This window comes from Zea mays, chromosome 10 (genome assembly GCF_902167145.1).
Source record: "Zea mays cultivar B73 chromosome 10, Zm-B73-REFERENCE-NAM-5.0, whole genome shotgun sequence".
NCBI classification, from domain to species: Eukaryota; Viridiplantae; Streptophyta; class Magnoliopsida; order Poales; family Poaceae; genus Zea; species Zea mays.
In genome coordinates, this window is record NC_050105.1 from 75,923,652 (window position 1) to 75,937,541 (window position 13,890).

The window sequence follows — 13,890 nt, forward strand, 5'->3', positions numbered from 1 at the left end:
AGACAACATAAAATATTAATGGTTAAAGACCTTCGTTCTTCGAAGCATTATCTCTCTTAGGATATAATGATCTTCATACGAAGGTTATGAAGGACATACCTTCAACATCTCAGTATATAATAATGAAAGTAGGAGTATATGAAACATGAGAAGCATCATGAATAATCATATGAAATCATTAATGTATCATTATGAATGAATATAAACAATATTGAATTACATTTATACCTTCGGCTTGATAGAAGGCAAAAATCCAAGTGTGACGTGCAAGTGAATACAAGTCAGCGTGAACAGTACGGGGTACTGTTCACCTATTTATAGGCACGGGACACAGCTCGGTCAAAATTACATTTATGCCCTTGATGACTAGTTACAGTCATGACACAAATTATCATGGACTGATCGGTCTTTTCCTCTTTAAGTTGGTGCAGCCCTTCGTCTCAAGGCATGTCACTATACCGAAGCTTCCTAGATCGTAGCTTCGGCGTGTACCTTCGCGCTGTGTTTGCTTATATGCCGATCTTTCGAAGGTGTTTCTACTTAGAGGACCTTCGGCGAAGAAGCAGGCCCCCAACAGTGCACAAAATGGAGCACAACAAAGGGATGAAAATCTTCTCTTTTCCTTCCCAAACTATACTCACAAGTATCCCCTTTTGTCTTCAAGTGCAGACAACAAACAAAAGTAATTAATACCCACTGCTCACTGCTGCCATATACTCCAAACTGAATATTTACAGTGGAACTGGGCTCTCTAGACCTTGGTGATATATTTCACCCTCATCTTTATTAACATACACGAGTGAGAGCAGCAGGGGTGATCTTCTTCAGTTCAAATGAAACCCTGAACTCAACTGCCTTAAGACTGCTGCCCCATCTGCACACCTCCCTATTTAAGCCCCTGGTATCTTGCAATTTCCTTCAACAACAGACCTAACTCACTTACTCAAAGTTATTCTCTAGACATAGCTCTACCAACTTGGTATAGCAACCTCAGGTTGAAAATATTTAGAGCAAGAGTTATGGTAATCCAAAGTTAAGCAAAACACTGAAAATTCAGTTTCTGACTTCTGAAACAGCACAATACTGAGTTTGATAGAGGGTTTTGCAGCACCATTTTCTCCCAATTATATACAGCAGTAGCACCAATTCTTTGCAGTAACTTGTGCACCTTTATTTGGTCTCCAACTTTACTATAGAACCTTTAGTCCAACACCATATAGATTAACCACAACAGAGCTCCAAATTTGGCACTAAGCACTGAATTTTCGGTTTCAATTATTTGAAACTGCACACCTTGGAACAACTTTTTCTCCTAGATTTATGTGGAACCAAGTACACCTCAATATATAAAATTTGTTCACTGTACTCTGGTCTTCAACTTTACTGCAGAAACTTTGGTTCAAAACCACCTAGAACAGGCACTACACAGCTCCAAAACTGCACTAAAAATGCTGATTTCAGACTTTCAGTCCTGAATAAACTAAGTCATCAGAAACCTGATAATCCAACTTTGGGAAAGTTTTTCTCCACATTTTGTATAGGATCATGTCCATCCTCCTTTAAGAAAGTTGTTCAAAATCATATAGTATTCCTTTCCTCTACAAACATCATAGCCCAGAACCTTATAGAGTAGCCACAAATAGGCTTCAAAACTGCTATCAAAACACTGAAATTCAGTTTCAGTTACTGTTTCCAATATGAAAATTCAGAAATACAGCACCACCACTTGGAACCACTTTTTTTCCTTGGTTACAAATATTTCTAGGGGCAAGTTGCTTAATAAAATTTATACTCCTATAGTTCCTCTACAAGTTTTATACATTTGTTATAAAGACCATCTTCAAAATGCTTATAGGTCAGAATTTACAAGGGTTCAAAGTTAGCTAGTTTATATTAATTTCAGAAGTTCCCATTTGAACCCAAAACTGAATTTCTGCAAATTACTCCAAATTTATCCACACAACTTGGAATTCTCTAAATATGAAATTTGTTCACTTTTCCAAGTTCTACAACTTTGGTATATGGACTTTTAGCTAAATCTTTCTAGATTTTGAATTCCTCTTTTGGGCTAGTTTTAGGGTTTCAAATGTTCTTCACTTCCTTCAAGTGTTTCACCAATTTGATCCTTCCGCCAAAAAGCAAATGTATTCTTTGACCTAAGATCTGACTTTGGTTTATAGAGCTCATGTCCAAAGTGTCATTAGTTGAGCAGTTGTTTGCTTTGGTTATACACTATTTCACTTTGGCACGACTTAGGTTTTAAAGTCGATCCAATACCTCAAGTGTTTCTTCCACTTGACTAACACTTCAAAGTAGAATTGATCTAGGTTCTAAAACTGTTCTTTAGTAATTAAGACTCCAAGCCATCTTGTCACTTTCTTAAGAGATGACCATCACCTACGTGGTTCAAGCAACACTCTTAACCTAAGTCCTATGCTTTAGCACACAACCATCACACTATGGAAAAAGTTTAACCTAGTGAATACATTCTAGGTATATCAAACAAGATGATGCAAGTGCTTATGATGACATGCCACCGTTTTAGTTATCGTAACACCAGGAGTGTTACAGTCGTCTCGGTCGAAGGTGATGGTGTGGTCCGACAAATCTAGGTAGATTGGAGTCCCCACCTCAACCGATAAAACCTCCCGACGCTCTTGCTTTCGTTGCCTCAAAGAAAGGTTGACGGTGTCACCCCCAAAAAACATGTAGCAATTGTGCATGTCGGGGAAGCCATCACCCTTATCGTCCTCTCCATCGCTAGGAACCTTCTTGTTGCCTCCTTCTGTAGAGGGGTCGGGCTTGTTGTAAAAGCGTCGTAGCATGTCACATTCATCTTATGGTAAGGGCACGACTCCTTCAACATTTTGTCGAAGACACCCCCCCTTGAGGGGCTCGGGGGTTGCGTTTCTCGGATGCGGTGACAAGCTCGACGGCGAGGGCCTCAGGTGGGCCCTGTTGTATCTTCTTCTTCTTCTTACCCTTCTTCGGGTTGCGTTGGGTGGACGCCTCGGGGGCGCCCTCCTTCTACTTCCCATCGCCCTTGTCCTTGTGGAAGAGGGCTTCGACCTCCTCCTGCCCCGAAGCGAACTTTGTGGCAATGTCCATCAATTCGTTGGCCTTGGTCAGGGTCTTGCGACCCAGCTTGCTGACCAAGTCCCGACAGGAGGTTCCAGCAAGGAATGTCTCAATGACGTTGGAGTTGGTGACGTTGGGGAGCTCAGCGCGCTGCTTCGAAAACCGGTGAATGTACTCGTGGAGGCTTTCGTCAGGCTTCTGCCGGCAGTTTGGAGATCACAAGAGTTTCATGGGCGGACATATGTGCCCTAGAAATTCCCTTCGAAGACCCTGACTCGGTCTTCCCAGTCATGGATTTGTGCTGGCGGTAGGTGCTCGAGCCAAGCTCGGGCGGAGTCAGACAGAAAGAGGGGGAGGTTATGAATGATGAGGTTGTCATCATTCGTTCCCTCAAGCTGGCATGCTAGCCGGTAGTCGGCAAGCAAGAGCTCTAGTTTTGTTTCCCCTAAATACTTAGTGATAGTAGTCGGGGCTCGGAACCGAGGGGGGAATGGTGCCCTTCGGATGGCCTTGCTGAAGACCTATGGACCCGACGGCTCGAGAGAGGGGCTCCAATCCTCCCTACTGTCGTAATGGCCACTCCGCCGAGGGCAGTAGCCGTACGTCTCGTTGTGTCGAACGCGTCTGCCGAGACGGTCGTGGACACCTAGAGGTTGGCGGTTGTCTCGGAGACGATCGCGCACCGTGGATGCCCTCTCTCTGGTGGGCGCGGGGTGAACCGAGGCCTCCCTCTCGAAATGAGAGGGACCTGCCTGGTGACTTGAGGCGGGTTCTCGGAGTTGAGAGGCCGAGCTCTCGGCCTGCTGGACAACGGTGCATTCCAGGAGCTCCCGAAGTTCGCCGTGGACGTGATGTCCCTCGGTGGTAGAGGGCTCCTGCATGGTGCGGAGTAAGATCACAGCTGCTGCGAGGCTTTGACTGGCCCGGTTAAGGGCGGGAGGTGCAATAGCATCGACGTCCTCCATGATGCGACGCTGGATGTCAAGTGCCTTCGCGCGCGCCTTCGCCGAGGATTTTGCCGATGGCTTCCCTCTCCAGTGCCTGCCACAGCAGCTGCAACCGTTGTTGTTCCTCCCTGAGCTTGTCATGTAGTTCTCGGAGCTGCTCGAGGTGAGCCATGTGGCTTCCAGGAGGGGTCTAGGATCCACCTGGCTCCTCCGCTTCTTGAACGCGTGGGGGAGGCTGGTCACCCTCCCGTGGCATGCTGAGGTGATCTCCTTCGTCGGGGATCTCTGAGTGAATGTGGAGGCATTCCCAGGTTGGGTCGCAACCCTCCCCACCAGTGTTGTAACCTTCCGAGCTCTCGGAAAGCATTTTGTCGCATGCATACAAGAACTGCAGCATGGACTTAGGATCCCATAGCTCGAAGAAGTCCAAGCCAAAGCTCAGACCATCCTCTTCCTTGGAGTCCAAGCACCTCGAGGGGAAAGGAAGTCCGGCATACATCCTGGTGTCGGAGCTGGTGTCGAAACTTGGCTGAAAGGGAATAGGGTTGAACACAGACGGTTCTCCCCCAACCCTTGTCACATCTTGCCAAGGAACGACAGACTCCTCCTGACCCGCGGGTGGGAGGTTTGGCGTGGCTGGTATTGCTCGCTCAACAGCGTGGGAAGCTGGTGCTTGCCATGCGAGAGGAGGTGGTACCAGGAAAGTCGATGCAGGTGCCGTCGACGACGCTTCGGGCACGATGTCGATGTTGGCTAGGTACCTTGACAGGGAGTTTACGCCATGGGCCATCCCGGGGGTTTCACCAGGGCACGAGGTGCCATGGGTGGCACGTTTGCGGTTGTTCTGTCTTTGCCTCCTGCGATGAGAAGGGCGGCGACGGGTGCTCAGGCGCACGAGAGGGACAGACGGGAGGAGTACCATGTCGTACTCGATGCTGAGTGACATGAACTATAGGATCCCGAATCTAATCACCATCCCGAGCCTGAGCGGGTGATGAAAGCTTGCCATCTAGAGTCTTTGTAGGAACTGGAGGTGTTTCACAACAGACCCTTACCTGGCGCGCCAAATGTCGGTGTTCAGACTAAAAGTCCTAACCAACTAGTGAAAATGATGCTGCGTGCCTAGAATCTAGATGGTGTGCGAGCTGACACAATCGATTTATCCTGGTTCGGGCAATGCAAGGCCCTACTTCCCGCAGAGGGGTGATGAGGCTTATATTACTCGCACCAGGATGCCTGCAGTGGGAATTACAAGCACAACGGGAGAGGGGAAGTTCCCAAGTCCCTAAAACTGATTGAGGTAAGTGCCAATACCGAAAGACTTGGAGGGAAACTACTGAGTGTTCGTCTGCGTCTTGGAGGAACTACCACTGCCCTATTTATACACCTAGGAGATGTATGCTGTTGAGCCGGGGGCCGTCGTATTCCCAGGGGATATATCTTGGCGTCCTGTGAGTGACATGACGGTGCACTGCGTTGTTGACTTGTGCTCGCTGATTTCCTGCTGAGAGCCGAGGCCGAGGCTGAGGGGTTGGTCGTACGCCCGAGCCCCCAGGGGAGGGGTTGCCCATACCGTAGTTGTTGTAACAAGGATTCGGTATGGGTAAAAGCCCTGCTTATGGGGTGCGTCAGCGTCCCTGTGCTGGGTGACGTTGTGATTCCTTTGCTGTGATTATCGAGGTCAGAGCCCTGCTCGGACAAGACGAAAGTCTTCACGAGACGATGGTTGAGCCTTCCCTGACGTGTGCCACAGTTGGCAGAGTGGCCGCCTGCGGGATTTGCGGTGTGACAGGTAGCCGAAGCCGAGCTCGGGCGAGGCGGAGACATCACCCGAGGCCGAGCTCAATGTCGAGCGAGGCGGAGATTTGCTCCCGACGGCCAGTCTACTTCTCCAGTCGTATTAGATGTCCCATCGAGGGGATGGCAGGCGGCATGCGCGCACAGTGGTGAGAGCGTAATCATGCTGCTGCGCCTGGACATGGCCGCTGTCTTGTAGTCGCTGTGCTTCTGTGCCTCTGCGCGGGGTAGGTGTTTGTATTAAATGCGAGTGTCCCCTGCCAGTCTTCGGGTGCCTTTGTCCTATCTGTCTGAGATCGGCTCGGGCGAGACGGATGGAGCGGTGGTGACTTCAGGCGAGGCGGAGATTTGCATGAGGCGGGAGACCCTCTGGGAGGGGCCTCGGGCAAGGAGGTGACTCGGCCTCTTTCCTTCAGGGGTTAAGTCTTAACCTTTCCTGAGTGCGTTTTAGAGGGATAATATGGGTACCCCTAATTATGACACCCGACAGGCTCGACGCAGGCTTTTCTTCTGAGCCTTCGCTATCGTGGAGCTTCGCCTTTTGGGACCCCTCGCACTAGGCTTGGGGCAATCCACCCGGGCCCTCCGTGACATCGTGGGCGGCGAAGTTCGTGACTTCGTTCTTCACGTCTGGGCCTTCGCTTGTCCGCCATAGTGGGAGTCAAGCTATCATCTTTGTACGATGGTTGGTAGAGACTAGAGCGAAGGTCGTGTTGCGGAGCCCGACGATGCCTTCAATTTAGTCTGGTCCTGCAATCAGTCACGGTTAGTTTGTGGGTGAGTTCACAAAGGGTCGATTGAGGTCATCAACGTTAGGTTCAGCCTCCATACAAGCTTAATTAAATCTAACAAGTTTATCTCGTTTTTAGTATTTATTTATATAATTACTTTTATAATTAGAATATATTTGATATCTATAATTACCGTTCAAATATTTGATGTGGAATCACCGAACACCTAACTGCGGATACCAGCCTGCCCCATTCACCGTATCACCGTGACAATCCAAACAATACTTTGGCATTGTTTGTTTGTGCTTTTTTCAGCTTATGGTCACTAAAAGTTGCCGCGGATTGCTAAATGCCCGACTTTTCAGTTCGTTTTTATAAGAATCATTTTGGTAAAAACCATCCAAAATCAACATGAACACACAATCGGTTGAGTCATCGCGATAGTAGAAATCTATAGCTTTCTAGATCTTGAACTCTTTGTACCACTTCATCTTTCTTCGCACGTAATATTCACATAAATAGATTCTTCTCAGACAGAAATTTCTCCGCAGCCAAATTCTTAAAAAAATTGGTCAGAAAAAAAAAGATGAAGCCATTTGTCGATTGTAGCTCTCCGGCATCTGTCTCAGAATCTTTGCGCCCGCTGCCGTCCGCCGCTCCTCCTCCCACACCGGCGACCTCCGCCCGGTGTTCCATCCTCCCGCACCGCCTCCCGACGTCCGCGTCGCCCCCACGCATCCTTACCTTTTGTCGATTGCGCGGTACCGTCTACCCCACTAGGCAAGGCGGTACCCTCCGCCCAGCGTAGAGGCGCGCCTAAGCGAGCGCGTAAGAGCTCCTTTTTGAACACCCTTCCTACTGCCGACGGCAGCGGCGCATAGAAGAGCCAATCCGCCGGTTTGATCTGAAGCATGGACAAAGTAAGAAAGGGGGCGCCACTCGAACCCGCCCGTCCGGTGCTGCTACTTGTGGGGATCCTTTCTCTAATTCTCTATGTTTTTGGACTGATTTGGGTGTGGTTTTGTGCAGCAATCTGATGCCCAGGGGTCGGAGAAGGTTGCTGAGGAGAAGGTTCGTGTACTCACTCACCACACTTGTTTCATGGAAAAAGGTCCTTCGAGGGTACTTGGCACCTTTGTGCAGTCTGAACTGTATTTCTGTTTTGTTCAATTTAGCAACTTATTATATTCACTTTTTTTTGGTTATGCAGCAACTTGATGAGAAAGAGTTAGAAAGGAAGCTGAAAAAAGATCAAAAGGTATCAATCAAATTCTGTCTTGCATTGCTCTCTGTACTAGTTTCCCAGATATATTCTTTCGACTTGGCTCAGACAGTTTAATTGGTGATTGGATGGCCTGAAAACAGCAGTTAGTTAATACTTAACAGTAACTTCACGGAGTCAGCAATGATCTGAATTATGAGATCAGCCTGTTTTGTTATCGTGTATGTTATAATCATTTATGGGTTAAATGCTATGCTCTCAGGCAAAAGAGAAAGAAGAGAAAAAACTTAAGGCAAAGCAAAAGGAGGCGGCTAGGCTCCAGGTTCAAATATAGTACTCTAAATCTGTATATGACTGAGCAGATGATCCAGATGTCTAGTAGCTGAAATGCTTGCTGGATATGACTTAGGCACAAGCAACCTCAGACGGAACAAAGAAGGCTGAGAGAAAACAAAGGAAGAAAGCTGTGGAGGATGAAAATCCACAGGATTTCATAGACCCAAACACTCCTAATGGGCGGAAGAAATTGCTCGCGCCTCAGATGGCCAAACAATACAGTCCAAGTGCAGTTGAGAGATCGTAAGATGCTTGATTAGTTATTTGCATCTGTTGATTTTATAATTCGTAGCACTGGAGATGTCTGGCTCAACTGCATGATTCCTTTTATTGTATGCAGATGGTATGCTTGGTGGGAATCATCAGGATATTTTGGGGCAGATTCTGCAAGCACAAAACCACCATTTGTCATAGTAAGTGATTCATGCTCTTGAACAGTTGCAAAATAAGCTAGAAGCTGATTTGAATACTGCAACTTTTGACATCGCTGTAGTTCTTTTATATTGTCAACCACTGGTTAGCTTCCAACAAAGACTTGAGTTATTCCTTTTCAGGTTCTGCCACCTCCAAATGTGACTGGAGCTCTTCACATCGGCCATGCACTTACAGTGGCTATAGAGGTGTTCGTTTTTCTTTTTTGGTTTGCAGAGATCGTTATGCCATGTTAACGGTATAGATATTGGCTATACAATGGTTTTGTGACCAATGCAGGATGCTATGATACGCTGGCGTAGGATGTCAGGCTACAATGCTCTGTGGGTCCCTGGAGTGGACCATGCTGGCATTGCTACACAGGTCTGCATTTAGGAATTTGTTTACTATCAGATGATGCTTATATGATGAAACATGCAGTTTCTGGTGATGGAATTTGGCGAAAGGGCCTCTATACTAGTGGTTAAAGGCTCCTGAGTAGCACCTCCAAGTCCCGGGTTCGTGGAGGGTGAGGCGTCTACCTCGCTTGCTTTAGGGCATAAGGCGTCCGCTGCGGCTCATGGTGTCCGTAGGATGTCGTCGAGGTGTCATCGGAGCATCGTCGGATCGACGCCTTGGGGGCGAGCAGCGGCGAGAAGGGCACGGTGGCAGGGCGCGTCCTCGGCGGCGCGCGTGATCTGCTCCCTGCCCCCTCTTAGGCAGCGGCGGCGCGGCTGAGCGCGCAGGTCTCGGCGGGGCGACACGCAGGGAGAAAGAGGAGAGCTGCAGGGAGGGAGAGGGAGGGGATGGAGAACTGGTGGCTGAAAGGGCTGCAGGCTGTACCCTTGTAGCTGCTGGTGTCTGGGAGATAGATAACCCTAACATTGTGGGGCTGGGCTGGGTGACTGCTGGTGGACTTCTTTATTTTTTTCTCTTACCAGGCTGAAATAGGCCTACTAGGACTTACAGTTATGTTAGCTTGTTTATTATTTTCGAATTAGTAATATATATATATATATATATATATATATAATATTTGGTCTACTTTTTAATATTTATATATATAATTAAGGCGTCGCCTTACGCCTTTTCGCTTAAAAGGTGGGGGCGGGGCGCTCGCCTTACCGCCTTAATAATAACTATGAGAGTAATTCAAATTTTTGTACTTCGTTTTGACATCTGTTCTCATTTATACCAGGTTGTTGTAGAAAAGAAGCTTATGCGTGAAAGGAAGCTCACAAGGCATGACATAGGGCGTGAAAATTTTGTTTCTGAAGTAAGTATTTCTTTTGCATGGCATATGATTATATGTGGGCTGATGGAATAAGTCATGTGGTCAGCAGCAGTTGCAGTTTTGACTGCTGCAGGACAGCAGCAGTTGCAGCAGGACAACATGCAGCAGTCTTTTGACTGCACAGGACAGCAGTAGCAGCAGTCTTTTGACTGCGCAGCAGCAGCAACCTTTTGACTGCTGCAGGACAGCAGCAGTTGCAGCAGGACAGCATGCAGCAGCAGTCTTTTGACTGCGCAGGACAGCAGTAGCAGCACAACAGTTTTGACTGCACTTTAGTATCTAAAGGACATCACCTGTGTGCTGCAGCGTGTAGTGTAGTGTGTAGTGCAGTGTAGTGCAGCCCCTAGGGCTATAAATATGTGTCCCCAACCCCTCTAAGGGTATGACATTGTGTAGTGTTTGAGGAAATAAACAGAAAAATTGCCCCAACTCATAGTGTCATCCCCTTGATGAGAGTTAGAGTCCCTTTACTTACAATTGGTATCAGAGCCAAACTATCCTGCAGCCTAAACATCTCTTGCTCATCTCCTTCCCGCGCCTCACCCCACACTCAGTCGGCAGCAAGAGCTCCAACTGTTCCTTCCTCTCCTGCTCAGACGAGCAACCTTTCGTCTGAGACAGCCTCTTCCACACGCAGCGACCCCTCACTAGCCCACCATGTCCCTACGCTCGGTCACTTCGAGTGCGCGGCGCCAGCAGGAAGCCGAGGTCGCCGCGGCACAAGAACGAGAGCGAGCAGCAGCAGTGGCGAGGGCAGCACGGCTGGCGGCAGCGGAACTGGCAGCAGCGAGAGCGGAAGTAGAAGCAGCGGAGGCGGCAAATGCTGCACGTGCGGCGGCAGCAGAGCTCGAGGTTCTGCGAGGCAGTAGAGCTGGCAGCTCTGCTTCTGTCGACGACAACACCGACGAAGAGCTCAGGCTGGCGAGGGAAGCAGCACGAGAGCAGGCGGCACAGTGGGCAGCCGCGCACCCCCATGGGGGCGCGCGTGGCGGCAGCCCAGATAGGCGCCGACGCGCTGACGACGCTCCGGGCGAGGGCGCACGCGGCGGCAGCCCAGACGGGCGTAGACGCGCCGGCGGTGCTCCCGGCGGCGGCGACCGAGTCGACGGAGATCGCGGCCTCTACAGGCGGCGCGACTCTCCCTCCCCGGATCGGTACCATGGTCGCCGCATGGCCCAGGCCATTGTCAGGGACATCGGTCCCGGCGGTGGGTGGCCTACCCTCACCAAGACCAACTACGTCGAGTGGGCCGCGGTGATGAGGGTATGGCTCCAGGTTCGCCAAATGTGGGAAGCAGTTCGGTACGGCGACGTTGACTACCACGAGGATCGGCGGGCGCTGGATGCCCTTATTGCTGTAGTCCCGCCCGAGATGCAGTTTTCGCTTTCCCAGAAGCGAACTGCCAAGGAGGCCTGGGACGCCATCGCTGCGACCCGCATCGGCAGCGACCATGCCCGCAAGACCACACTGCAGACACTTCGCAAGGAGTGGGAGAACCTGGCCTTCAAGCCAGGTGAGGATGTTGATGACTTTGCTCTCCGCCTCAACACTCTGTTGCAGAAGATGGTGCAGTTCGACGACGACACCTACGATGAGGAGAGAGAGCTGTTGAGAAGCTCTTCCGTTGCATTCCCGAGAAGTATAAGCAGATTGCTCGCTCGATCGAGTCTCTGCTAGACCTCTCCACGATGACGATCGAAGAGGCGATAGGTCGTCTCAAGGTGGTCGACGGTTGTCGGGGACCATAATTAGGGGTACCCTCAAGACTCCTAATTCTCAGCTGGTAACCCCCATCAGCACAAAGCTGCAAAGGCCTGATGGGTGCGACTAAGTCAGAGATCGGTCCATTCGAGGGACTCGATCACGCCTCGCCCGAGCCCAGCCTCGGGCAAGGGCGGCTGACCCCGGAGGATCTACGTCTCGCCCGAGGCCCCCCTCCAGCGACGAACATACTTCCGGCTCGCCCGAGGCCCAGTCTTCGCCAAGAAGCGGCCCTGGCCAAATCGCCACGCCAACCGACCAAATCGCAGGGGCATTTAATGCAAAGGTGGCCTGACACCTTTATCCTGACAAACGTCCTCCAGTCGACAGAGCCGAAGTGACCGCAGTCACTTCGCCGCTCCACTGACCGGCCTGACAGAAGGACAGCGCCGCCTGCGCCGCTCCGACTGCTGTGCCACTCGACAGAGTGAGGCTGACAGGCAGCCAGGCCCGGCCTCAGGCACCATATGAAACTCCGCTCCGCCCGACCCAGGGCTCGGACTCGGGCTCAGCCCCGGAAGACGGCGAACTCTGCTCCGCCCGACCCAGGGCTCGGACTCGGGCTCAGCCCCGGAAGACGGCGAACTCCGCTCCGCCCGACATAGGGCTCGGACTCGGGCTCAGCCCCGGAAGACGACGAACTCCGTTTCGCCCGACCCCAGGGCTCGGACTCAGCCCTGGCCTCAGCCGACGGTCTTCGCCTCGCCCGACCCAGGGGCTCGGACTCGACCTCGGCCTCGGAAGACAGACTCGACCTCGACCTCGGAGGAGCCTCCACATCGCCCAACCTAGGGCACGGACCGACCACGTCAACAGGAGGCGCAATCATTACCCTACCCCAAGCTGACTCAGGCTACGGGGAACAAGACTGGCGTCCCATCTGGCTCGCTCCGCCAGACAAGTAATGATGGCGCCCCGCACGCTCTATGACGACGGCGGCTCTCAGCCCCCTTGCGGAAGCAAGAGGACGTCAGCAAGGACTCGACAGCCCCGACAGATGTCCTTCCGCCAGGCTCCAGCGCTCCTCCGACGGCCACGACACCACACGAACCGGGTGCCAAAACCTCTCCGGCTGCCACGATGGCATGTACTTAGGGCGCTAGCTCTCCTCCGCTAGACACGTTAGCACTCTGCTACACCCCCCATTGTACACCTGGATCCTCTCCTTACGCCTATAAAAGGAAGGACCAGGGCTCTCTTACAGAGGGTTGGCCGCGCGGGGAAGAGGACGGGACAAGCGCTCGCGTGAGGCCGCTCGCTCCCTCCCGCGTGGACGCTTGTAACCCCCTACTGCAAGCGCACCCGACCTGGGCGCGGGACAAACACGAAGGCCGCGGGATTTCCACCTCTCTCTCTCTCTCTCTCTCCGGCTGCCTCCCCCCTTCGCGCTCCGTCTCGCGCCGACCCATCTGGGCTGGGGCACGCGGCGACATTTCACTCGTCGGTCCAGGGACCCCCCGGTCTCGAAACGCCGACAGTTGGCGCGCCAGGTAGGGGCCTGCTGCGTGTTGACGAACAGCTTCCCGTCAAGCTCCAGATGGGCAGTCTCCAGCAACCTTTCCAGCCCGGGACGGTGCTCCGTTTCGGGAGTCTTGAGTTCATGTCCCTCGACGGCAGCTACGACATGATACTCCTTCCCCCGCCGTGCGACAGTGACAATGGCGGCCGACAGTCCGCCCGCCCGCGGCGGAATCGACGACGTCTTCCCCGCGCGGTGGAAGAACAACATTCGAGCTCACCCCGCCCTCTCCCCCGCCGACGGAGGAGGAGGCGGGGCAACCAAGGCCAAGCAGGAGGCGGCACCTCGTCGGCTGTCGAGCGAGTCGACGGCGCCGGCGCCCCAACGGGGGGCACGTCGAGCATCGACCTCGCGTCTGAGACGAAGACGAGCGCCGTCTCCCCGCAACACGCCAATCCCGAGCAAACGGACGACGCCAGCACGCTCGCGAAAGGCTTGCTGGGCGTCACCCTCGTACCTGAGACGACGGTGCAGTCCGTCCCTGACGTGACTTCGTCACCGCCCGTCGACCAAGAGGTACCCACTGATTCCCATCTCACACCTTTTGGATTCAGCCTCGACCCGCCAAGCGACTTCGCTTTGGCGGGCGCTCTCGTAGAGGCGAGTCCAAACCCTCTGGGGTATCGTATGCGGTCGCCCTGGGACCGGCTGACGGACGCCTCGACCTGCGGGCCCTCGGGGTCTGAGGAAGATGACGTGTCCGACTTATGTTGGGATTTCTCCGGACTTGGTAACCCCAGTGCCGTGCGGGACTTCATGACCGCATGCGACTACTGCCTTTCCGACTGTTCCGA

General features: G+C 52.1%; 1 protein-coding gene across 4 annotated transcripts in view; it reads left to right on the forward strand.

The window, feature by feature from the left end:
• The first annotated feature begins 7,044 nt into the window (after positions 1-7,044).
• The window catches only part of LOC103641233 (valine--tRNA ligase, mitochondrial 1), a 47,201-nt gene continuing 40,355 nt past the window's right edge, over positions 7,045-13,890 (forward strand). Inside the window, exons 1-9 of one of the 4 annotated variants that reach the window (XM_008664592.3) lie at positions 7,045-7,509; positions 7,583-7,675; positions 7,764-7,811; positions 8,038-8,097; positions 8,185-8,354; positions 8,452-8,524; positions 8,666-8,731; positions 8,823-8,906; positions 9,721-9,798. In XM_008664592.3, the coding sequence (XP_008662814.1) occupies positions 7,465-7,509; positions 7,583-7,675; positions 7,764-7,811; positions 8,038-8,097; positions 8,185-8,354; positions 8,452-8,524; positions 8,666-8,731; positions 8,823-8,906; positions 9,721-9,798 (717 nt within the window). In that variant the 5' untranslated portion in view covers positions 7,045-7,464. The remainder of the gene's footprint in view (positions 7,510-7,582; positions 7,676-7,763; positions 7,812-8,037; positions 8,098-8,184; positions 8,355-8,451; positions 8,525-8,665; positions 8,732-8,822; positions 8,907-9,720; positions 9,799-13,890) is intronic. The other 3 variants (XM_008664595.3, XM_008664596.3, XM_008664593.3) reach the window with 3 other exon arrangements.